General features: G+C 50.6%; 1 protein-coding gene across 1 annotated transcript in view; it reads left to right on the forward strand.

Annotated features, from left to right (window-relative positions):
- Positions 1–19994, forward strand: part of LOC137465896 (hydrocephalus-inducing protein-like) — a 36736-nt gene extending 16742 nt beyond the window's left edge. Inside the window, exons 14-33 of the mRNA XM_068177904.1 lie at positions 1083–1296; positions 3542–3570; positions 4201–4496; positions 5354–5482; positions 9445–9622; positions 10129–10349; positions 11069–11202; positions 12144–12280; positions 12922–13043; positions 13131–13309; positions 15115–15274; positions 15379–15551; positions 15708–15903; positions 16579–16678; positions 17225–17324; positions 17810–17978; positions 18265–18503; positions 18657–18780; positions 19140–19241; positions 19779–19994. Of these exons, the coding sequence (XP_068034005.1) occupies positions 1083–1296; positions 3542–3570; positions 4201–4496; positions 5354–5482; positions 9445–9622; positions 10129–10349; positions 11069–11202; positions 12144–12280; positions 12922–13043; positions 13131–13309; positions 15115–15274; positions 15379–15551; positions 15708–15903; positions 16579–16678; positions 17225–17324; positions 17810–17978; positions 18265–18503; positions 18657–18780; positions 19140–19241; positions 19779–19994 (3218 nt within the window). The remainder of the gene's footprint in view (positions 1–1082; positions 1297–3541; positions 3571–4200; positions 4497–5353; positions 5483–9444; positions 9623–10128; positions 10350–11068; positions 11203–12143; positions 12281–12921; positions 13044–13130; positions 13310–15114; positions 15275–15378; positions 15552–15707; positions 15904–16578; positions 16679–17224; positions 17325–17809; positions 17979–18264; positions 18504–18656; positions 18781–19139; positions 19242–19778) is intronic.
- The last annotated feature ends 4297 nt before the right edge of the window (positions 19995–24291 follow it).

Raw genomic sequence — 24291 nt, forward strand, 5'->3', positions numbered from 1 at the left:
AATATGGGAAAAGGAATAACAGTTCTTTACTAGAATATATTGGCACAAACAACAGCACGATAACAGAAGCTTCCAACCCGCCAAGTACTGGTTTTCCCGTTTGGTGTAGTTATGATCACAGGCAGGAGGAGCTGTGGGCTCTGGCAGGGCAGGGAAGGCAGGAAGGAGACAAAGCAGGAAGGCAAGGCAAGGGGAAAGGGGAAAGGGGAAAGTGGAAAGGGAAAGGGAAAGGAAGACAGGTTGGATCCCAGTGCTGAGCCGCAGCCAGGGCAGTCCCGGGGCCAAGCACACAACCTCCTGCAGCAGCACGCGGCCGACCTTCAATCCCCGAGCAGAAGGAAGGGAAGGTCTCCTCCCTGCTGAACCTCAAGTCCGACTTCACAACCGCCCACGGCATCACAGCACAGCTCCCAAAAAACCCTGAATGGAAAAGCCCATCCCCACAGCCAAAACCCCCCAAAACCCCTATCCCCCTTCCCAGACCAAGGGGAAAATTCACTCAAACCCTAACCCCATAACAACGAAGTTAATGAACTTTTTAAGAAAACGAATTACCTTTTGTGAGATGATTCTTCCCCACCCTGCATCACCGCTGAGGCACTTGTTACGTTGCCTTTTGAATAAATTAAACAAGAAAAGCAACAGTAATCACAGTGGCCAGCATGGATGTGAACTCGTGTTGACTCACTGTTTATGTATCTTGAAAACGGTGGGAGTGTTGGCAGCCTTTACAGGGAATTTTGCAGCTTGAATTCTCAGAGTAAATGCTCGGTCTGGGTGCACACTCATCACTGAGAGATAACTGGTGCTGGTTTGGGGCAGGTGAGGGAGCTCCTCCCCATCAGAGAGAGACAAGCTTGCAGTGTTCAGCAGGGCTAAGAGTGGGCATTTTCAAGGCTGTAGTCTGGAATCGGTGTCGAAGGGAGCTAAGTGATGATTAACTCCTCGTGCAGCTTCTCGGTGAGCTGTAGTTCAGATAATAAAGAGCTAAAGTCCAATCACACTTTCATCCTACCAGGATACTCACACCAGGAGTCATGCCATAATTGGTGCCTAAATGGACATTTGTGTCCTTTTCCTAGGCTCTCTCCACACCAAGACCTGTTGCCTCACTGACACCTCCTCGGTGTCCCACATCGCCCTTCGGGGAGAAGCCCACTTCCCGAATCTCCAAATCCAGCCCAGCACCCTGGCGTTTGCGGGTGGCACTGAAGAAGTGCGCTCTCTGGAGATGACCAGCTGCAGCTCTCTTCCCGTCAAGTACCGCTGGTCACTGCGTCCGGTGGACAAGCTGGGGTATGTGCACCTTTGCCCTCTCCCTGAAGCTCTTCTTCCTGGTGCCCTGTTTGTACTTGGCAAAGAACAAAGCTGTTTGCCTAGGAGCTGACAAGTCTGTCAGCTTCTGGCTTTCCCTTGCTCAAATAACACTGACCAGCCATGGTCAGGCTGGATGCTCAGGGAAGAGGTTTTCCACCAATTTGGTGCTGCCTAGCCCCCACAGTGGTTCCCCTGGGAAGGAAAGCTGGGGTGAAAGCTGCTTTCTCAGACCTCTGTGGCCTGAGGCAATGTCCACCTTGATGAAGGCTCCTAGTCCCAGCTCCCACAGTGCTGCTGGAGGCCCTTCTGGCCCCTCTGCTTTGGGATGGGTCCTCTCTGCAGGAGCTGCTCTCTGCTCCTTGCCTTCCTCCCTTGCATTGTGCTGGAGGATGCCCAGAAAGTCCCAACACCAGAGAAAGAGCTACCTGGTGCCTGAGCTGATGCTGAACATCTTGTTACCTTCCCTTTCCTTCTTTTCTGAGACAACTCCTTTACTGGCAGAACGATTTCTTTCCTAGGGGTCAGCTTTCATTCTTCACTCCCTTTTTTTGTGACACTTGTTACTCATTTTGACTTTTCCCCTGCAACATGTCCCTTATGGGTTCTGAACTGCTTGACAGCAGGACTTGTTCATCACATCATCTCCTATCCCTGCCTCCCAAAGAGTTTCTGCTTTAGAGTGAAAAATGTCGTTGTCTGGGCACCATAGTCCTGGGAAGTTGCTTCAAACCATTCATTAAAACTAAAGACAGTGGAAGAGATGATTAGGGATCTCTTGGGGGTTATGGTGAGACTGCCCCTCATCCAGAAATGAAACCCAGCCTTAGGTAACAAGCCACAAAGCTAAAGGCAGTGATTCTTTGGGGAGCAGGTCATTACAGGCCCTGAATGCCTGTCTGGGAATGGAGCACCCAGGTCGTGTTTGGCTGTGTGGGGAGCACTTGCAGCTCAGCAGGGTGACAGGCAGGCACGGCTCGACTGTGTCCCTCACGTGCCATTAGAAACACAAGCAGAGTTGCCCCGAGCACCTGCTTCAATTTAAAATGGGGAATGTGACCTGAGTCACCTGGGAGTGTTGGAAAATGTCAACCAAGCCCCCCAGCACTGTCAGGGAAACATTCCTGATAAATACCTGGTGGAGCTGCAGAGTTTCTGGCGTTGGGCCCTGGGGTTTGCTGGGCTGGCTCGTCACTGGCCGGGTCTGCCCCTCGGTGCCTCAAATCTCACCTTTCTGCTTTCCTTCTCTGTCTTTCCCTCTCCCACTGTGCTTTTTGCATCCCCACAAGGTGTTAATCCCTGTCCTCTCTAGTTGCTCAATGCAAGCAGTTGCAGCTGCTGCACCGCTGCTCCCTCAGTGTCATCCCTGGGCTGCCTTTAGAACAGACCTGCTCCAGCCTGGAGTGGGAAGGGCTGGATCAAACCATTTCTCAGTTCAACGGGCCAGCACCCACCCAGGGGCTGCATCCTGACCAGGAGCTGCTCGTGCAGGTGTCCCTTCCTCCCTCCCACTGCAGGTCCCTGTTCACAGTTCTGTTGTTTTCCAGATATGAGCTTTACCCACCTAAATTCAAACCCCAGCCACCAAAGGAGCAGAGAACCTCTTTGGATTGCTCGGCATATAAAAGGAGATTCAAGATTAGAAAGGAGGAGGCAGGCAGAGCCCTGAAAGAAGTGCAGGATTTTGCCCAGTCTTTAGGAGCAGAGGTAGATTTTCTTGTAAACCTACTGCTTGTGTTGCCTCCCCAGCTTGCCACCAACAAGTCACCCTCGTGCTGACCTCCCCTTTTGCTGCCCTGCTGTCCTGTGCCCTGACAGTGCCTGTGGCTGGGTATGGGGTGTGTGGGAGGGAGAAACAGGACAGTTTTCCTTGGAGAAGCCTGCTCAGATCCTACAGACCTGTGTTGAGTGTGGGATTGTTTTTGGCCTGGTTTTCGTCACAATGTAAGATGAGGCTTTTATCTGCATCATGATGGTAAGACCTCCAGCTTCCTTCCCAGAGCAAGCAGTGCTGAGTCCTGATCTCCATGTACCCTCTTCCCAGCCCAGCCAGACTACCTGTTTCCAGGTCTCTGCTTTCACCCGAGAGCTGGTATTGCACTGGTGGCCCTGAAGCTGTCTTACAAACTGAGGCTTTGCCACGTGGCTGTCTCTTGCTCCTGGCGTAGAAAATGGCTTGCTTTTCAGGTGCTGCCACAAGCTCCTGAAGCCCCTCACCTGCCACTAGGGTTGGCAGGAATCGCGTCCTCCGTGGATGTACCGCACGCTCCCCTCGAAGCGGAGAAGAGGGAATCTGTCTCACTTGCCCATTGTCAGTGTGGCAAGCAGGGCTGTAGCTCCCACTCCCACTGGTGGCCCTCAGCACTGCCCACAGAGGGGCCTCACGTCCCTCCAGGCCCATCACCAAGTGCTGCTGAAGCCACTGGTTGTTGGAGAGGCCGTGCAGGACATGTAGGGCTGCCCAAGGATGCTGTGCAGCACCTGTGGAGGGCTTTGCTCCCCCTGGACCTCATCAGGTGGTCCATAGGAAATTTGCGCAGGAGCTTTTGCTGAGGCACCTGGAGAAAGCAGGCTATAAATCAGAGAGAGAGGGGAAAAGCCTCAGGAGCCAGATGAGCTGGGCTGGAGTCCTTTGCTCAGCTCCAAGAGCTCTCACTCTGAGTCTCCTCCTTTTCTAAAAGCAGCAAGAAATGCTTTTTAAAGGCAAGTTGTGCATCAGAGAGAATTTCTACTGCCAGGAGACATCCCGGTTCACTTTAATGTAGTGTATTAGTTATTGCATTGATCCGTGAGTATGGGAGAAGATTTTCCCCATGGTCCCTCCACTGGTCAGTGGCACGGAAGCAGGATGAGATCAGGGTGATTCCGGCTGTGTCTGGGGAATAGGCCCCTCTGGCTACAGCTGCACTTTGCTCCAAGATGCTCTTCTGCATCCATGTCCGTGCTCAACACCTCAGTCTCTGCTGTCCTCCATCCAGGCTTTCAGCATCCTGCCGCTGTCAGGTGTGCTGCAGCCAGGACAGAGCCAGAAGGTCTCCTTCAGCTTCTCCGGCCACCGCGACGTCCTCGGCAGTGTGAAGGCGCTGTGCCACGTGGAGGGAGGCCCCACCTACGAGGTGGGGCTGATCGCCTCACGCGTCAGCTACTCCCTGAGCCTCCAGGAGATCAACTGTGGCTCTCAGGTACCACACACGGCCCCTGGCACAGCTCCTTGCCCTAGAACCACAGCCAGCGGGTTCCTGCCCACCTCGGCCCAGGGCTCCCTCCCCTTCCCAGCCCCTTTGTTGGCTCTGGGGCTTGGAAGCTCAACCTTTGAGGGACACACCCAGCATCCAAGCTGGTTTAGAATGGCCATCTCCAAAAATGTTGGGAATGCCTCTTTTTCAGGGTACCTAACAGTGCCTCCTGGGCCAGGCAGGGTCCCAGTGGGGGTGCTCTGAGGGGTGTGTCCCTGAGACATCCCTCTGTTGATCCACGCCTCAAGCCTGACCCCCAAGGAGATGCTCTTGTCCAAAGCTCTTGCTTGATCCACAGATAATCCAGGGAAGAAGTTGGGCTTGCAGTCACTATAGCTGGAGAGACTGTCCCAGAATAATCCCCTCTTCACTCTTTTCCAGTTGAAAGCCCACAGATATTTCCAGCTGCTGGCCCTGTCTGTGTAGCCCTGTGTGACTCCCTTGTTGCATGGGTGTTGCTTGCCAATACTTGCATGCAGGTGCCTTTTCTCCTGGAATGCCTCGGTGCTGTCTCTGTTTCTCCTGGCTGTTGGTGACCCCTCAGAGTGCAGAGGGCCTGTGTCCCCTGGTTCATTCATTGCTGGCCCTCACATGGTTGTTACCACACCTCTGTGTGCTGCCAGAGCTCCCTGGTCCTGTGCAGGTGCCCTGTGCCTGGGGGTTCCCCAGGTTCCCAAGTGCCCCCATCTCCTCCCTGGTCCCTGCTCCCACGATGTGTCTGCTTCCAACCCCAGGAGAGAGGAAGGAGGTTCCCAGCAGCAGGCCTGGGTCTGTAACTTCCCGCTCCTGTGCCTTCTCTCCAGATGTTTAACGAAATTGGTCACAGCACGGTCACCCTGGAGAACACTGGCAGGATTGAATTCAAGTGGGTGCTAAACCCTAGCCCTGCAAGCCAGCATCTGCCTGGCGTGTTTCTGGTCAAGCCCACCACTGTAAGTAGCACAAGTGACCGACCCCAGCCCTGTGCCAGGTGGCTCAGGAGAGTGTTAAAGGGAGAAAAGAGGGGCGGGGAAAGGGGGAAAGAAGTCAGAGGGGAAAACACAAACCCAGCCATGAGAGAGAGAGGGCTGTAAGCAATTTCTGCTGGGGGCAGAGAAGGTCAAACAAGGGCTCTCCTGATAGACTCCCCCACGGCCGTGGCTGGTGGGTGGCTCTGCTGTCAGAGGCAGACACCGGCGGGAGGCACGAGTGTGTTGGTCACTGTCCTGTCCTGCTGTCAGGGGAGTAGAGGAGAATTCTTTTTGGCAGATTTCTCGGATGAAAATAAGGCACAAACGCAGCAAGTACTATATCTGAAAATTGTGTATTGATAAAGAGAGGTTATGGTCCTGACCAGAAAGGGATAGAAGAGAGAGCAGAGAGAGAAAATGAGAAACGGAGAGAGTAACAGAGGACAGGGACAGAGCGTTACCGCTGGAACCCTGGGAGGCTCTGTCGGCGTCCTGCTGGGCAGATGGAGCAAGTGTGCTGCCAGCCGCGCTGTGAAAAACACGTTCACTCTCCTGAGAACGTGTAAAAAGGTTAATAAAGGACAATGGGAGACAAGGACCTTAGAGCAAAGGTTATTACAGCCGGGTGCATCTTGGCACTCAGCCAAGAGCACCCTGTTACCTTCGGGGATCCCCCTTAAGCACCTTTTCCCTTACATCAGCCTGTTGCATATTCATAGACTCTAATGCATAGGAAACTTTTTCCCTAAACTAGTTTACATGTTCTAAGAGTTGCTTAGCATGGCTCCTCCTTGGATCTGCCCTTTTTGGAGCGTGTGGATTCCTTGGCTGTGGTTTCAGTCCTTTTTTGTCATCGTCTTCAGTTTTGGCCCTGGCCCACGCTGTCTGCAAGACGGTGAGTGCTGATAGTTGGCAGATCTGTAGCAGGTGCCTTCATATGTTCATCGTATGCTATCCCATCCAAGCAGGCATTTTAACCCAAGCACACTTAAATCAGCTATTTCACCAAGCTTAATTAACAACAGATATAAAAACAATATCTTTACAACAAAGTTGCTTGAACATGACACATAAAATCCATTTTCATGTTTTTCTTGGAGTCAGCGGAGCGCCAGCTTGCCGTGGTGAGCGGGGAAGCGGCGACAGCAGGGTAGACAGACAGGGAAGAAGTGGCTCTGCAGGGAGCCAGGCCCTCCAGGTGCTCCGAGCCCAACAAAAAATAACCAAAAATGGCAGGGGAAAACTGTCAGTGGTAGCTGCTTTTATGTGCTAAGATTCCTCCTGTTACAGATACAAATTATAATATTGGCTTTTCGCAAATATTAATATCGAGCGCGACCCCCCCCATGCGGGGAGTAACGCGCTCTGACTCTGTGTTGTAGAAGGCTGAATAATTGCTCTATTCTATCATCTTATACTATATTGTACTAGAACTATATCATAGTAAAAAGATACTAAAGAAAACCCTGTGGCTGTCTCCAGACAGTCATGACACAGCTTTGGCCCAACTGGCCAGTCAATCCAAACAACCATCACCGGTGTCTAATTAACAAATCCCTCCTTGCTAAACAATTTCCATAACACATTCCACACATGCCAAACAACAGGGGCAGCAAATAGAATTGTTTTCTTCTTTCTCTGAGCTTTCTCACTGCGTCTCACAACTTCCAGGAAAAATCCTGGGAGAGAGAATCATGTCTCTCTCTGTTCAGAGAATGTGAATACCACATATTTAAATGGATTTTATATGTGTGGTGTTAAAGTCACTTTGTTATAAAGATGTAGTTTGTATTTCTGCTGCTACTTAAGCTTAGACATAGTAGTGAAATAGCTATGCTTGTGTTAAAATGCCTGCTTGGATGGGATAACATCCACTGAACACAGGATGAGGACACCTGTACAGATCTGCCAACGATCAGCACTCATCGTCAGAAGGCAGTGAGGACCAAGGCCCGAACTGGAAGGGATAAAGAGAAGGAGCCAAACCCCAGCCAAGGAACACGCATGCCCTAAAAATGCAGACCCAAGGAGGGGCCATGTAAAATAGTTCCTGGAAAATGTAAACTAGTTTATGGATACGCATAAGGGTTATGAATATGCAGCAGGCTGATGTAAGGGCAAAGGTATTTAAGGGGGATCCCCAAAGAGAACAGGCACCTGCCTGTAATAACCTTTGCTCTGGGGTCTTTATCTCTTATTGTCCTTTATTAAACTTTTTAAATCTTCACAGTAGAGTGAATGTGTTTTTCACACTCCCATAACTCAGCCCTTTTAGGAAGACTTGGTCAGATGGGCAAAGTTCTCCTGGGCTCGGGGTCTGCCCGCCTCCAAGGGGGAGGTCGCTTGCAGCCCCCCAGACACGGAGCCTGCCTGCACTGTCTGCCAGCAGCCTCCTTTACACGTGGGATGTGTTAGGGCTCCCAGCACGTGGACAGCCCCTACAGTAATTTTTCACCCCATGTCAGAAAATGGATTTATAGCAGATGCTGAGGCATAACTAAAAATCTAATTGGTTCCTCACAGTCACTCTGGGGACCCCGACGGCTGAGGTCTCAGTCTGTGCTGGCACTGGAGCGTTTCTGAGGGTCACCTTAGCCAGGCTGTGTGATCACACAGGACATTGTCCTTGGCCCTGCCTCCCCACTGCCAGCTGAGCACCACTTACGTGTCCCTTGCTAGGCTTGCTGCTCCCTGCCTCCTCCAGCTTTGCTGCTGTGCAGCGGCTTTGTGGGGCAGTGAGGGGGCCAGGGAGCAGCGGGGCTGGAAGAGCAAGGAGAAAGATTAGCAGCATCCCACCACTGCCCAAGCTTCTCCGTCCTGCCTGGATGTCTTTGAGCCGAAGCAGCACTCCTGCCTTTGTCCCTCCTTGCAGTGGGAAGAGGAAGCCAATTGGCTTTGCCATTTCTGCATGCCTGTCTCCTACACGGGACGAGAGGAGCTGCTGGCCCTGCTGAGAGCAGGGACTTCTCTTCCCCAGCAGCAGCAGAAGAGCCTTTTTTTGATGAGGCAGGCTCTTGCTGGCAGAGGGCACAGCCCATTAGCAGCAGAGCTGTGCTGGCATCAGGCTGTGCTGGGGCTGCAGCCTTGTGAGCCCTGGGGAGAACACACGGCACCCCGGGGTCGGAGGCTTGACCTTTTGGGCACAAGAAAGGTGGAAGCTGTGAGAAACAAAAGCCACTCCCCAGTTAAAATTTAAAGAAAATTTAATAAGGGACAATAGGGGACAAAGTCAATAAAGCAGAAGTAACAGCGCTGGGTTAGCTTAGCTAACAGCTTTAACAGGGTTAACAGCTTAGCTGCAGCCAGAGGCACACCAGTCCACACAGCAGCACCCCTTATATCCCCTGGGTATTGCATCAGCCTAATACATATTTACAAATGGTTATATATATTCAAAAATTTTAACATAGTTCCTCCTCTGTCCCACCTTTATGGAGCATGTGCAGTTGTCCTAGTGGTGGTCATTTGTTACTTTTCAACATATTCAACAGGTTTCCATTCCTTCACTATTAAAGGTTAAATTTAATATTATATATATGTTATAAACTAATATGATATAATTTGTATCTATGTGTGTTATATACTTTTAATATATGTTATAAAATATTATATATATTATATCTATGTTATAATTTAACATTATATAAATGTTAAATGTTAATATTACAACAACTCTTCACCAACATTGGTATCACAACACAACATTCACATTAAAAGCACTCTAAACTTTAGCAAAACTTCTTTTACAAAAGTCAGCATTATAAACCACGTAGTATTTACTCTAAGAGTTGTGAAAGCCAGCACTGTAATGCATTTATCACACAGGTGATGTGGTCTGATGGTTTCTTCTAGATGAGACTCTGTGTCCTCAGCCTGTCTGTCCCCTGAGCCATCTCCCATCAAACACTCTGATGCATTCCCTCCCTCTTCTCCTGTCCCTGCAGGGCTCCATTGCACCTGGCGAGAAGCAAGTGCTGAAATTCTCTTACATGCCGGGATTACCAGGAGCTTTCAGCAGGATTTATCAGCTTAAAGTGGGTGACCTGGACCCAAAAAATATCCTCCTGAAAGGAGAAGCGTCCTTTCCCATGATCAGTGTGAACCTGCCCTGGAACGCCAAAGGTGGGCACTGCCTGTCTGCCCCCAGGAAGGGCCCCTCTGGTTTTGTTCCCTACCAAATGCCCATGGGGCAGCTCATGCCAACCTCCACCGAGCCTGGAGGGTTGCAGGACTCCCAGACCAAGTCAAGCCTCCTGGTTGCTTCATGAGTCTTGAGCAGAGGATCCCATGTGGGCTTTGTCCCAGGAACCATCCTGCAGAGCTTGCCAGCACATCTGGCAGGGTCCTGAAGGATGACGGCTAGACTGAAGGGCTTGGGAAAGCTGTAAGAGGGGCTGGCAGGGCTTCAGGCAGGGTTGGATTTGTGTGACATTGCAGGGGACGAGATGCTCCTCTGTGGGGAGGGAGAGAACATGAGGATTCAGAGAGCAGCAGCAGCATCCACTTCCCGTAGATGGCTTGAGGGCTTCTTTCTGGAAGAAACCAATGTTGGGAGGTGGGGACTTGCCAGCTTAAATGGGACTGGCACTTTGCTCACGCTTCTCTTTGTGGATGTTTTCTTCCTTCAGAAAATGAAAAAGATGAGAAGCCACTGAAACAGCATGTAAAACACCTGCAACAGTACAGTCAGAGGAATAAATCAAAAGTTGTTCAGAAGACTCAGAGCCTGAAGACTGAGACCTTGAAATCTCAGACCCTGACAACTCAGACTCCAAAGACTCAGACCTCGGTGACTCGGGATCCAAAGACTCAGGACCTGAAGCCCCGTGTTCTTGGCTCTGGCACTGTAGTAAGAACGGCTGCAGCCCCGTTTGGCACACGCCACCCTCCCCGTGTCACCTGAGCCCCTTGCAGCCCACAGCACCTTCCCGGTGCCCTGATGGCACCTGGGACCTCCCTGCCCACCTACAACCTTGTGTCACCTCAGCATTGCCCCTAGGGCTGCCACTCTGGTCATGGTCTCTTCTGGGGCTGCACCAGCTTCCTGGCTACTCCAGGGAGAGGTCCTGAGGGCCATGCTCCAGGGATGGTGACTTGAAGGAGATGCAGGTCATTGCTGGGGAGTCTGTTGGTCCCAACCCAAGCCCTGCCAGAGTTACAGACCTTAACAGCAGCTGCCTGATTGTGCCCTGGGGCTGTGCTGGCGGTGCTCATCTCCAGGAGGCACCAGCTTGGTCCTGGTTCCCTTTCAAGACAGTTTTTGTCCAAGCTGCCTTGGTACTGGCTGGGGGCAGGCCAGTGTCTGGAGCTCTGGAAGGTTCCTGGCTGGTCTGTCTGCCTGGCCAGAGCAGCTTTGCTAACAGTGTCTGGGCAGGCAAAGATGCTGGAGTTACTTCCCTGGAGATGAGGTCCTGCCTAAGAGAGCAGGAGGTGTCACAGACACTGAGCAGCCAGACAGGAGGACCCCACACCCCCTCTCAACTGGAGCAGGGTGGGATCCTTTCTCAGGTGCAAGCTGGGCCTTGGGAAGGACCTTTGCTAAGCAGCCACTGTCTTCCCTTTCCTCAGCCAAGCCCTCAGCTGCAGGTGAACACGGTGAGGATGCTGATAGAGAAGGCTGCTCTGGAGCTGCAGAAAAAGCTCACATGCCATCCCCCGAAGAGCAGGTTCCCTGACAAGCAGCTGTGCCAGAGTCTTGTCAAGTGAGTAGGGACTCCCATCCCCATCTCCAGGTACCCCGTGGGGAGCACTCAGCCGTGTCCCCTTCTCCTGAGAGCTCCTTGGGCCTGCAGAGCTGGGAATAGCCTGGACTCCAGAAAGGGTCTGGTCCCGGTGGCTGTGACACGCTACGTGGGAGCAGCAAAGTGTCCTCCCTTCCCCAGCACCACGCTGAGCTTTGGACTGCTCAGCTCCCCACAGGTGTGGGGTTCTGTCCCTGGAGCTGGGGGACCCAGTGCAGACCTTCACGCCCTTCCAGACAGCATAAATTCTGTCCCTGCTGGCTAGCTCTGAAACAGACAGCTCCCAGCTGATGTCTTGGTTCCAACTAACAGAGCACACTCAACAAAAGGAGAAGGGAACCACACATGTCAGCAAACCCTTTAAAACCCCAAAATCAGATGGTTTGAATCCTGGTGGGATGGCAGGACTTATCTAGGTAACTTGGTGGGTCCCTTTGCACCATCATGATGCAGCACAAGCACCAGAGGCTTCAATTCAGGAAGCAGAAGCTCTGCAGAACAGATCATGCAATCTGGTTGCAGAACAATGGAGATTTCCTCTGCAGGCAAATCATATTCCTAGGCCCAAAACAATTTCAGGCTCAGGCTGTACACCAGGCTAAGCAGTTTCACTGAGACCAGTGAGGACCAGTGGACTCACCTGTGCTGGTTTTTCATGGCAGAGCAGCTGTGGCCATTTTAAATAATTTTATTTTCAGGTACCATTAGTAGCTGATACAACCTAGCATCTGTATTCCTCCTGGCTTCCCAAACTCTTTGCCAGGTGGTCAGGCCATGGGTTTCATGGGCTTGAGCTGAGTTTTTACAGCAGTGAATAAAGAAATAGCCACTTTAAATATGGCTGTCCTCTTGGACATGCAGCCAGGCTGTGGTTTAAGGACTGTCCTTACTCCTCCTTGCAGAGTTGAGCTGCCCGAGTATGTTCTGGACATGGGCACTGTCCTAAAGGGTTTCACTGGGAGAAGCACTCTGGAGATCAGCAACCCTGGGCAGATGCCAGTGTCCTTCCAGGTCGATGAATCTGTCCTGCAGGACACAGGTAAGCAGTGCTGGAGACCCTTCCTGTGGCCTTGAAGGAGGTGTCTCAGACAGATTAGCTGAAGCCACTGAACCTGGGGAGGTTTTTGAGCTTTTTCTTCTCAGTGCCCCTGCTGGGAGCTCTAGAAGCAGAACTCTCCTGGCCAGCCATGCCCAGGGACCTCTCCTGGCCTGCCTGTGATTGCCCTAACGCTTCAGTGCAGGGGCCAGATGGGCTCATCACCCTGGTGACCTCTCAGCATCTTCTGCCCTTGGCTCCCACGAGCATCAAGCTTCTTTGGGCACTCTGTGGGCTTGTTTTGGCAACCAGTGGGGTCTGCTGTGTTTTGGAAATGCTTTGTTTGGAGTTCACAGTGTCACAGCACTTGTGGTCAGCCTTTATTGAGGAAACAGCCTGTGAGATCCTCTGGTGGATCAAAAGAGGCTTCCAAAAGAGGCCTTGAGGCAAGGCTGCGCTTCCATCACAGTGGCTCACTGTGTCTGAGGGGTGTTCAGGTGCACTCCAGGTTTTTATCCAGGTCACAGCACGGCGTGGGGCTTTCCCCAGACCTCTCAGCCAGGACACCTGTAAGACCTTAACGTGCTCATGGCACATTTCGTGTTCCTCGTGTATCTCAGCTGCTTTGTTTTCATCTGTTCCAGGTTTCAGCGTGGACCTGGGCCTGATGAAGAGCCTGCCCCCCAGCCACACCACGGCTTTTGACGTGTGCTTTGAAAGTGCCCGCTGGCCGCAGGGTGACGTGGATGTGCTGCTGCCCATAGAGGTGCCACAGCTCTTGGGGCAGGCAGCAGGCTGGGCACAGCAGCACATGTCACCTGCACCCTCCACTGAATTCTCTGTCCTTCTCCAGGTGACAAAAGGCCCCACGTCTCACATCCGCCTCCGCGCCACTGTGTTGGAAGTGCCCAGGGTGGTGTTTCCACAGTGGAGGAAAACCGTGAAGGAAGATGAAGTCATCTTCAAGGAATATGTTGAGAGCACAAAGCGATTCCACTTTGGGCCGCTGCTGTGTGGGAAATCAAGAGAGTGGTATGTGCTCCCTGCTGGGCCTTGTACTTTTGTGGACACGCCTGGAGAGACAGGCTGTCCTGGTGGCACAACCCAGGGCAGTCCCCGGCAGAGTCCTGGGAGACACATGGGTTTGAAGGACCACAGATGTGTCAACTTGAGCAGACAAGAGGCAAATGAGCCTTGGAGGAGCTGCTCTGCCTACCCAGTGGGTGCCTTGGTGGCCGCCTTGGTGGCCAGAGCCGCATGCTGCTGCCAGTCCAAAGGTGACTTGGGGGGCAGCTTCTGTCCCCCTCCACGTCTCAGCTTCACCCCTTAGGAAATGAACTTTATGGTGGTTTTTGAAGTGCTTTGAGCTCTGCAGGTAGCCTGATTGAGCAATCATTCTGTAGATGGTTTTGTAAACCTTTCATTAATCTGTCATTATTAATAAGATTTTATTATTGACCTGCCAATAGGTGTTGGGGGTAACGTACAGCAGGAATTACATTTTCCTGTAATGACCTTGCATCCTCACTGCTGGATAAAGTCTGCCTGAACACTTGTCATTGAAGCTATTGTGTATTTCTATTTTACTGTCACTTCTTTTTAATGACATTTAACATTAGTTCTTGTCTCCATGGGAGCTCTGGAGGGCTAGGGCTATTTTGACAACCCAAGTAAATGAAATCAAAATAGTTTAAAAAACAGACAATCTTTAGCCAGACTGATGGATGGTCTGGGATTTCTCTTTGCCTCTTTAACCCTTTCACTCCAAAGTGGTTTCCACACCTGAGAGAAGGATCATTTGTTATCTTTTTGCCTCAATTCCTCTTGGGAATTGATGCTTTCTCAGACTTTGAGCTAACCCATAAAATCCACAGCAGTTTCATGACTTTTATGAAAGAAATTAGCTAAACTCTTTTTTCAAAAGCCTTTCTTTAGGGACCCTGCAGGGAAGGCCCCTCAGAAAAGAAGGGGAAAGAACCCACGTGCCTGGTGTAGTGTTATTTTTCTAGGCACCTTTGAATTTACATTGTAATAAAAACTCTTGCAGTGGCCTGAGCATCATCAGGCTTCTGGGCTGGAGGCACCAAGTCCAGGGGAAGGCATCAGAGTAGGGCAAGGATGAGCACACGCCCATGCCCCTGACTGGGATCCATTTCCCTCACTTGTTTGTTAGAGCAGGGTCTTGTAGCATCACTTCCTTGGGTGCACACGTGTAGGAATATTAAAAGGTAAAAGACTTTAGAAAGTGCAGAAAGGCCCCAGAAAGTAGACATAAAGCTGAGAAAAGCTAGGACATTTCTAAACCTTCTCATGAGAAAGCTAGGAAGTTAAGAACCGAGTAAATACATTTATATTTCTCATAAGGAACAAGAAAGAACAAGAACTTACTCTTAGCTCAAGATGTGAAAAGTCCTAGATATATGCTTTGCAAATACAGAAAAAGTTTCCATCTTAAATTATAAATTATTGTGTATTGTTTGAGGTTCATAGAAGTCTTTTTGTTAATGTTAAACCCACGTGGGTCCTTTTCTAATTGGTTAGAGTATAATGACTTTAGACCTTTTCTTTTATGCTGTTGGTTCAAAGAATATGTAGATAAAGGCTTTACATAAGCTGCCATCTTATCTGTGATCTGTGTTTGCATGGATGTTGTTATTTTCCTGTGCCTCTTGCTTCTTGTTTGTATGATACAGACAGATAATAAATCCTAAGTCTGTGACCAGTCAGGGTCCCGTCCCGTTTGTGAGACACGGACCGATCCGGCACACATGGTGCTCTCCTTGCTGTGTGGCAAAGGCAACAGTCTGCTCTGCAGCCTTTTCCCCTTTTGTGGACAGGTACAAGGCCAAGAACTGTCCCGGCAACTCGGAGAATTTAACCATCCTCAACAACTCCCCCGCGGACATAGAGGTCCAGTTCTCCTTTGAGAATGCTGGGGGAGCGGAGACGTTCCTTTTGGACCCTCCCAGCATGGCACTGAAACCAAAGGAGAAGCAGGTAGGAGAAGGGCAGGCAGGGCAGGCACCGTAGAAGTGCCCAGGGGCTGCTTCTCCTGTTCTCACACAGAGCTCTTTGATTTCTTCCTGTGGGGCCGGCTCCAGGAGCTGACCATTTGGGCATACCCCACTTCCCCTGGCTTCCTGGAAGACAAACTCATCTGCAGCATTGGGAAGAACCCGGACCCAGTGGTCTTCAGCCTGTGCTGCCATGGGGTGCACGTGAAGCTGGAGGTCAGCCCCCTGGAGCTGTCTTTTGACAAGCTATTTCGGTACAGGTCAGTCATCCCACAGGCACTCCAAGAGTTGTGACAAAGAGAAAACGCTTGACTCTGGTTTCCAGGGTGTGGATGGAGCTGCTCCAAGGTGCATTCAGTGGCGAGGCTGGTGTGGCCATCCAGCAGCTGATGCCAAGTGCCTTCCTGTCTCTGCAGGACTGACAGCAGGACCTTGCTCCTGAGAAACAACACCCTGCTGCCCGTGGCCTGGCAGCTCAGTGGGCTGGATGACGTTGAGGGCTTCTCCTTGTCCCAAGATAACGGCACCATCGATCCCCGCTCAGAGTTCGAAGTGACAGTGCATTTCGAGGCCGGGCAGATTGGCATCATTGAGAAGACCCTCCGACTAGAGGTGAGAGGGGCTGTGCCCTGCCTGGCAGAGCAGGGCACAGTGAGCAGCCGTGTGCTGCTGGGGGCAGGGTCAGGAAGAGCTGCACCTGACAGAAACAAGGGTGCTGTGACCCCAACTTCTGCCTCTACACAGCGTTTGCAGAACGTGCAGTGCATCCACGTCCCCCCAGATAACCAGACGCTGCAGCCTGAGCCTGTTCCACAACCTTGCCCTGTGGGTGCTTGAAGGTTGTTGTTTGCTTGTGCAGCCTGCAGCGTGATCTCCACATTGGACTTTGTCTGAAGCTCCTGCATAGTGCAGCAAACTCTCCCCCTGGGATTTTGTTCTCCATGGTTTAGGGGCTGCATTTCAAAGAAGGTGCTAGGTGATTGGAGAGGGTTGTCAGTGCCACCTGCTCTGAGACACGTCACACTTTTTGTGGTTGTTCTTACATCTCTGTGCCTCTCCAAGAGAGCATTCCCTGCTGTAGAGTGCAGAGCTGGGCCGATAGGGTTTTTTATTGCAGCAGAATCCTGCTGGGGCAGCCCATGAGATGAACAGGTTAGCAAAGCTTGGGAGTCCTCCAACGCTTGTGAAGCCAGGGAAGCCACAGGGGAAGCAGCCAGCAGAGACAAGGACTTACAGGCTGTCTACCAAAAGAATCATCTGAACAGTGTTTGTTTCTTGCTGCCTCAGGTTTCAGATACAGAAAACATCCTGGGGGTTGTTCAGGCTGAAAACATCAAAATCTCTGCAGAGGTCTATGATGTTTCTCTGAGCATCGAGATGCCTGAAGGTCAGTGGATGCCTCCCAAACAAAGCAGTCCAGGTGCACTGCATTACCTTTGGGTGACCAAAGCACTGGGATGGGTTGGGATGGGATGGGATGGGATGGGACAGCATGCAAGGATGGCATGGGTACATAAAGCACATACCCTACAAGCTGTGTGGCATAAAGCATTGTCAGGGCACTGACAGCCTTAAGTCTCTCCCCTCTGAACTTTGAAGTGTGCAGCTTCCTGTGCAGATTGGATCTGGGGGCTCTGAAACAACAGTGACGTGAACAGGCAGTTGGCAACCCCCTCAGGCTCAGCACAGCATCTAAAGTAATTGGATTTGTGCTCGGAAGTGAGGAAATGGGAGCCGGGCTCCTTAGCTACTGAGCCTGCAGATAGTTTGAGTGGGAAGAGAAAGGGCAGAGAAGTAGCTGGAAAACACTTCCAAGAACGGAAACTTGCTGAAAAGGGTTTTGTGCCGAGACCTCCGTGTAGTTTGTGACCTGGTGTATTCTGCAGCAGCTCACAAATACCATGTTTGACCTCACTCTGTGGGTTTTCTGCAGCTCCAGATGGAAGCTTGGAATTTGGAACCATTAATGTCCGGGATAATGTGAAGAAAGTCGTGATTTTAACGAACGAAGGGGTATACAACGTTGGGTACAGGTGAGTCCAGCTGCCTGGTAGTGAGCATTTCCTCAGGTTCCCAGGCCTGAATTCTCCCTCTGTGAATGGCTAGAACCTGTTTCCATGCTGGCTGCCTCGTGGTAAATACAAACCCTGGGCTCTCTAATATCAATTCTTTTACCAGAGAATCCAGCCCCAAACCAACAGTTCTGCACAGCTCAGCTGGAGCCCAAAGGAAAGCCCCAACATTTCAGCCACTGAAATGCTGAGATGCATTGCCTTTCTTTGACGGTCACCTCCTTTCTCTTTCTGAGACTTTGTAAAGGAGTGAATGAAAACTTTCAGTGCCAAGATTTCTTGCAGCAACCTCGTGATTGTCTGCACTCTCTGTCAAGATCCAGGATTCCCTGAGCAGAGCTGGACTCTCCCTTTCTTTTTTTCTGGTCCTATGCAAAGTCCTGGCTGTGCTGGTGGCACCTATACTTTTAACTGCAGAGATCTCCATTCCTTCCCTTTCTCCCCAGTTTCACAGTGAAGGGTGCAGGTCCCAGGATGCAAAACTTGGCATCCTACTTCACTGTTGAGCCTCAGTCAGGCATGCTGACTGCCTCCCAGCCTAGTGTGAATATTGAGATGCTCTTCCACCCCAAAAGTGAAATCGTCCTCAAGAACAAGCCCATCCTGTACTGCCAGGTGAGCTGCCTGGGCCAGGCTGCGTTATCACACGGTGTTCTGGGAGCGTAAACAGGATAGGTGTCTAATGGAAGGAGGGCTTTAACTGGAGAATCCTCTCTCCTACATACACAAACAAAGGCTTTCAAAACCATTTGGGAGGCTTCCTAAGTGGAGCTGAGAATCTGACTCTGGAGGAGGTGCTTAAACAGGGAGGGGTAAAGGGATGGAGGCCTGGGGTGGAGGCTGGGGGCTGGGGTACAGGCTGGCCTCTTTGCTTTGGTTACCACCCTTCCTGTGGACGCAGGTGATAGATGCCAGCTCAGGTGGAAGAGGCCAGGCTCTCGCCGACGTCCCAGTGAGGGTGTCGGCGAAAGCTGTGTACAGCAAGTACAGCATTGAGCCTGCCTCACCCATCGACTTCGGAGCCGTGATCAAGGGCACCAAGAAGACCCAGACTGTCGTGCTGGAGAACAAAGGCATGCTCAGCTTCAAATTCCGCATCCGCCGAGCACCCATGGAGGCATCCGCACTGGAAAGCAAAAGGTAGGAGAAGCCCTGCACCACCCTTCCTGTGTGAGGAGGCACCACCCCATGGCTGCAGTGTGGCAGGCAGCCAGGAGACTTGGGCTATCATCCATTTGCATCCCTGGCCTGGGGAGAGGGAGCAAAAAACCACCTCGGTATCCCCATGTGTAGTATGAAGCTGGTGATAGAGCTGCTCTGTCCAGCACTGGGAGCTGCAGGCTGCTCTCTGGGAGCCATCAGGAGCACGAAGGCTTTCCTCTGTGAGGAAGAAGGCCAGCTTTGGCCTCAGAGGAAGGTAGGGGAGCTCAGCATGACAGATACCTGTCGCTGTTGAGGCAGGACGGGAATGAAAGAAGTCCAGTTCAGAAGGCGAGAAGAAAACTGATTTATTTCAAATGCACTGCTCTGTTTAGAGAGAACATCGTGCGGACCAATTTCATTGGTCTTAAAGTAAAAACACCTCACACCATTGGTGCACAGTGAACGACACACGATGGCAGAACATATATATATAACAATGTGAACAACAAGAGAGAGAAAGAATTATTTACGTTCTTTTCCAACTCTCTCCCAGGCCCAGCCTGGTAGAAATGTCTCCTTTTCTCTCTGACTGAACTGAGAATATCCACAGATACCTCTGCTTTCTCCCCTCAGTTCAAAGCAAGAGGAATCTGCAAGGCGCTCGGCGAGAAGGAAATCGAGCTGCACAACACAGGTGGGTGGCTCCTGCTCCCCAGCAGTGCTGCTGCAGGGGATGTGAGAAGATGCCGCTGTGCCCGGGCTGGGGGCTCGTCGCCATAGGGTGGGACATGGTCTGCAGGATGGAGTCCAGTATCTGCTCAGTCCCCCTGGCAGTCCTGTACTCTGCCTCTGACCTGGAGTTGTGGGGTCAACAGAGGGGAGCAGGTCCTGTGTTTGGTAGCTGCAAGCCAGCACTGAACTCCCAGTCCACAGAGCTCAGACAACATTGCTTTTTCTTCTTCCCAGTTCCCTCCCATCATTTCTCACAGCTATTTCTGCTCTCCTGTGTTACCTCTGGAGGTTGAAGGATCACAGCTACCACCTTCAATCTTCACACTCAAACTCCTTTCTCTCTGCCACTTGGGACAGGCTTGCAGCTCCTCTTGGCTTGTTGCTCTCAGCCTGGGGCTGCCTTTGGGCCGTGGAGTCATCCTTCCCTGCCCTGGGACTGGGTGCTTGGGCCCAGCTGGAGGCCAAGGCAGGACATACTCTTTGTGGGGTGCTCGAGGCACAGCTATTAGCCGTCAGCCTCTCCTGGAACTTTTTCTGCAGAGTCCCCTCAATGTTGGCATGTTCACGGTGTCCCCCTGCTCCGGCTCCATCGATCCCTGGGGCCAGCAGAAGATCACAGTGGAATGCCTCGCCGAGCAGGAGGGGACATGTGAGGAGCAGCTCTACATTGACATCACGGGCAGACACCCCAAGGACAATCCCCTCGGCATTCCCTTTACCCTGATTGCCGAGTCCTGCCTCCCAGTTAACTGTTAATAAACAATTGTTAATAAATTGTTAATTGTCAGCTTGTCTTGGTTTGAAAGACAGGTGTCTGCCGGACCTCTCTGGAATGGAGAATGGGACCCCCTTCCCTCCAAATTATTATAATATTGAAATTAAGGGGCTTTCGGACAAAGATATGGGAAAAGGGAGCAACAGTTCTTTACCAGTATGTACAACTAGGCAAACAAACAACAGCAACGACAAACAGAACCAGATACCCAACCACAGCCTTCCCTCGGCTGCAGGCACCTTCCCTTCGGTGTAGTTCCAGTCACAGCCGGGCAGGGAAAGGAGGCAAATAATGAATAAAGCTAGAGAAACTTTAATTATTATTGAGGGGCTCAGAGAGGGACACAGCCCTCGAGGTGTGGCCTCACCAGTGCCCAGCACAGAAGGACAATCACTGCCCTGGTCCTGATGGCTACACTATCGCTGAGACAGGCCTGGTGCTATTGGCCTTCTTGCCCACCTGGGCACACCTGGGCTCAGGTCCAGCCCTTGTCAATCAGCTTCCCAGCTGATTAGTGTGGCCAAAGCGTACGAGCCGGCTCTTGGTCCTGTTTAACCTCATGCCAGTGGTGTCAGCCCGTGGATCCAGCCTGTCCGGGGCCCTCTGCAGCCTTCCAGTCCTCCAGCAGGTCCGGCTTGGTGTCATCCACAGGAGGACATTGAGGTGCTGGAGCAGGTCCAGAGAAGAGAAAGGAAGTTGATTAAGGGTCTAGAGAATAAGCCTGATGAGAAATGGCTGAGAGAACGAAGGGAGCTGGGGAGGGCTCAGTGTTGAGCAAAGGAGGCCCAGGGGGAACTGTCGCTATTGGACATGAAATGAGTACACAGGAGCTTGGTAAGTTCAAAAGAGAAAAAGAACCAATTTTATTTCTGACTTTGCAATATATAGAATTCTAAAAGTGACAGTGGATTGGAGGGTGAAATTGCTACCTTTCTAGCCACACTGGTCAAACTAACAGCCCATCAATTCTCTCCTCCAACAAGGAAGAGTGCAAAACAATCATTATTTACATGAACAGTGTATGAGAACTCCAGTAGAAATATGCAAACATCAGAAGGCATAGAAAACTGTTAAAAGAACATTAAAACTTTCAAAAGGACTATAAAGGAAAACTTAACACTTTTAAAAATCAGGGCAACAGGGAACATTGTCACTCTCTTCACCAGCTTGGCAGGAGGTTGTAGTAAGATGGGGATCGGGCTCTCCTCACGGACGAACAGTGACAGGACAAGAGGACACAGTAGACATAAATCCCTAGAATTGTTAACAGTTCTCTGGTCTTTTCATCCACAAAGCACACAGTATTCTACAGTTTTAGAGCTATAATGAATCTCTGAAAGCATATTAAGCTGGAATCAAATAATAATTTAATTGCCAATAGCAAGAATCCTGTTCAATTATTTGAGCAGGAAGAGCAACTCCACCTGCCTTTGAAAATTTGTAATAAAGTTAATGGTGTAAGTTCTTCAGCAGCAATTGTTTGGGTCATCTCTGGATATAACATATAGGCAATTTAACCATGATTTTCTTGAATGGTTCCTAAATTGCACTGTGTTTTCTTAATGGTTGTGCATGTTTTCCTTAATTTTCTATCTTGTGTGGGCAAGGACAAAATACACAAGATACAAATTCATGAAGTCAAGAGGTTCTGGATTGTTCATGCATAATCTGTGACCAAAGCCTCATGTCAGTCACACAGTGCAGTCTCAAGCTCAGCAAAAAGATTTTTCCGCTTAGAAAAGCACAGTTTTTATAAATAAATCTGTTACCTTTATGTATTTAGTGGCTATTTCTATGATTCCTGCCTTTGACTTGCTCTTGCATGGTTTAAATGCAAGACACTCAAAATACACGCCAAAAGAACTCGGTCAGGTGACTCCAGCCCGAAGCAGGTTCAAACCAGTGCTCTGGCCAGAATCTGCTTCTTGGTTCTCATGTGACATTCCCACGTGTTGCGAGTTGAAAGTGAAGCCTTGTCTTGAATTAGTCTAATAAAACATTGTCCATCTGGAATAGAAAAGACCATAATTCCAGTCTTTTATGAAAACCTCACAAATTAACTTGGGAAGAATAAATAAAAAAATCTTTTTACATATGTAATTTGAAGATAATTTTGTGTTCTCATGATTTATCCTAGTGGTGGCAAATTTATTGAGATGAGAGAGGAGCAAGGAATCTGCCTGCCTATATGTTTCTCCTTGTTGTCTAACAGCAGCTGCATCACTGGAAAATGTGTTCTAATGACAATATTTATTTTTTCAATAGGAGACAAAACTGCTTTATAGAGTTCTGGGTTGAGCCAAATGACTTTTAAAGCCCAGAAATTAAAATCTGAAATGTGTCAGCTTAGATTCTAGCTTTGTTTTCAGCTGCTGCTGATGCAGGTTTTCCCTTTTGGTGTCTAACTGACACACTGTTAAAAACGGGAACACACTCCCGGTTCTAAAGTGATTTCAGCATTTATGATAAGGCCTAAAGCAGAGGGGGCCCGTGGGTAGAGCAGGAGCGTTCCTGAGCAAGGATGCTGCAGAGCTGGTGCTGGATCTTCCTTTCTTGAGCAGCGATGTTCCCGATGGTCCAGGTGGAGCGGCACAGTCCCACCGACGCGGATGCCCCCTTTTTATACTGTTTTTTGTTCCTTTGGCTTGGTTTCTGTTGGGATCCTTCATTTGCACGAAGGTTAAGGCGCTGATTGGCCCTTACAGTTCTGTCCAGGCTGGCTCGTTTTCGCTTGGTGGGATGCACTTTACTTTAGGTGTAATACAGTAAGTTGAGCACCATATTTCTTACAACTCCCCTTTTAATCCCATTTACACTATAATAACCAAACCAACAGTACATGCTTAACAATTATCAACTGTTTTACAACAGTTTCTAACCCGTTTTTGACAGTAATCTTCTTCAGTAAATTGTAACTCCAACCTGCAATCTCTCTTGAGGCAGCGGAGTGGGATTCATTTCTCCCACCGGTTTACTTTTAAATGGTGGCAGACATCAGTAACCCAAAAATCTGGGCAAAATCCCTGGAGAGACCTCTGATTTTATGGGGAAAAGCAGGAATCCTGTCCCTTGCACCGACCTGCCACATCCAGGTCCACCTCAACCTCAGCGCTTGAAGAAGACTCTGCAGGTGTGATTTGCCTTTGTCCAAGGGACAGATGTTCTTCAGGAAAAGGGACAAATTTCCCTGGTGAAATTCCGATGGGAGTCCAAAATTGCATTTTGAGGGTTTTGCTGGTTGTAAGTGAATATTTTGGTTCTTGTGGAGTTTCTGCTGAAGAACTGTTGCATCCTGGGTTTGGGTTCAAATTATGGGTTTTTTCTTTGTTAGTTTTCCAGTTCTCTGTGCCCTCGTGCATCCCCTGGGTTTTCCCCTAGTGCGGTTTCCGTGCCCGTCTCCCCATTCTCGCGGTCCCACTCACCCCAAAGCCCCGTGTCCGCCCCTGCCGTGTTCCCATTGGTCTCTGCAGTACACGTCATCACCGTGATGTCTGTACCCATTGGGCGGGAGGGCTCCCCGTGCGCCCTGTCCCTCCCCTAGTTCATCCCACTCCTCGGCATGCTCGAGGCCATTTGCGTCCGTGCGAAGCGGGGGAGCGGCTGCAGCTTTTCCACCGCAGCTCTCGCAGCCAATAAAGCATCAAACCGCCACACGGATGCATTTACACTAATTCCCTGCCTCTTTGTTTCTTCCCTCGCGCTGATGGCGAAGCGCGGCCAACAGCCCACCCCGGAGCACGGCAGCAAAAGCGCCTGGGAACTGCGGCGAGCCCCGGCCCCGACGAAAAGCTGAGACGCCCAAGCCGGGCGTTCGAAAGCTGACCGGGGCTGAGAAAAGTAAAGAGCAGCCGCGCAGGGGTTCCCCTCCCCCGTTTTTGGGGGGTCTCCCATGGTGCCCCCTCCCCAAAAAGCTCCGAGGGCCCCCTGAAGTGGCTCCTGTTCCACTGGCAGGTGCCCCCTGATCCAGGATGGCCCCCAGTGAGTCTGGGGGGCTCTGGGGGGATTTTGGGAGGATTTTGGTGGCATTTTTGGGTTTTGGCAGATTTTGTTGTGAGTTTAGGGGGAATTATTGGATTTTGGAGAGGATTACTGGGTTTTAGGGGGTTACGGGACTTTGCAGGGTTTTGTGGATTTGAGGATTTTGGATTTTGGGGAATTTTTCTAGGGTTTTGGGGGGTTATTTTTTGGGGGCGTTATTGAAATTTTTGGGAGTTTTTTTTTTTAATTTTGGGGGTTTCACTGGGATTTTCTGGGATTCTTTGGGGTTTTGGAGGGTTT

Source organism: Anomalospiza imberbis, unplaced genomic scaffold (assembly GCF_031753505.1).
Source record: "Anomalospiza imberbis isolate Cuckoo-Finch-1a 21T00152 unplaced genomic scaffold, ASM3175350v1 scaffold_118, whole genome shotgun sequence".
NCBI classification, from domain to species: Eukaryota; Metazoa; Chordata; class Aves; order Passeriformes; family Viduidae; genus Anomalospiza; species Anomalospiza imberbis.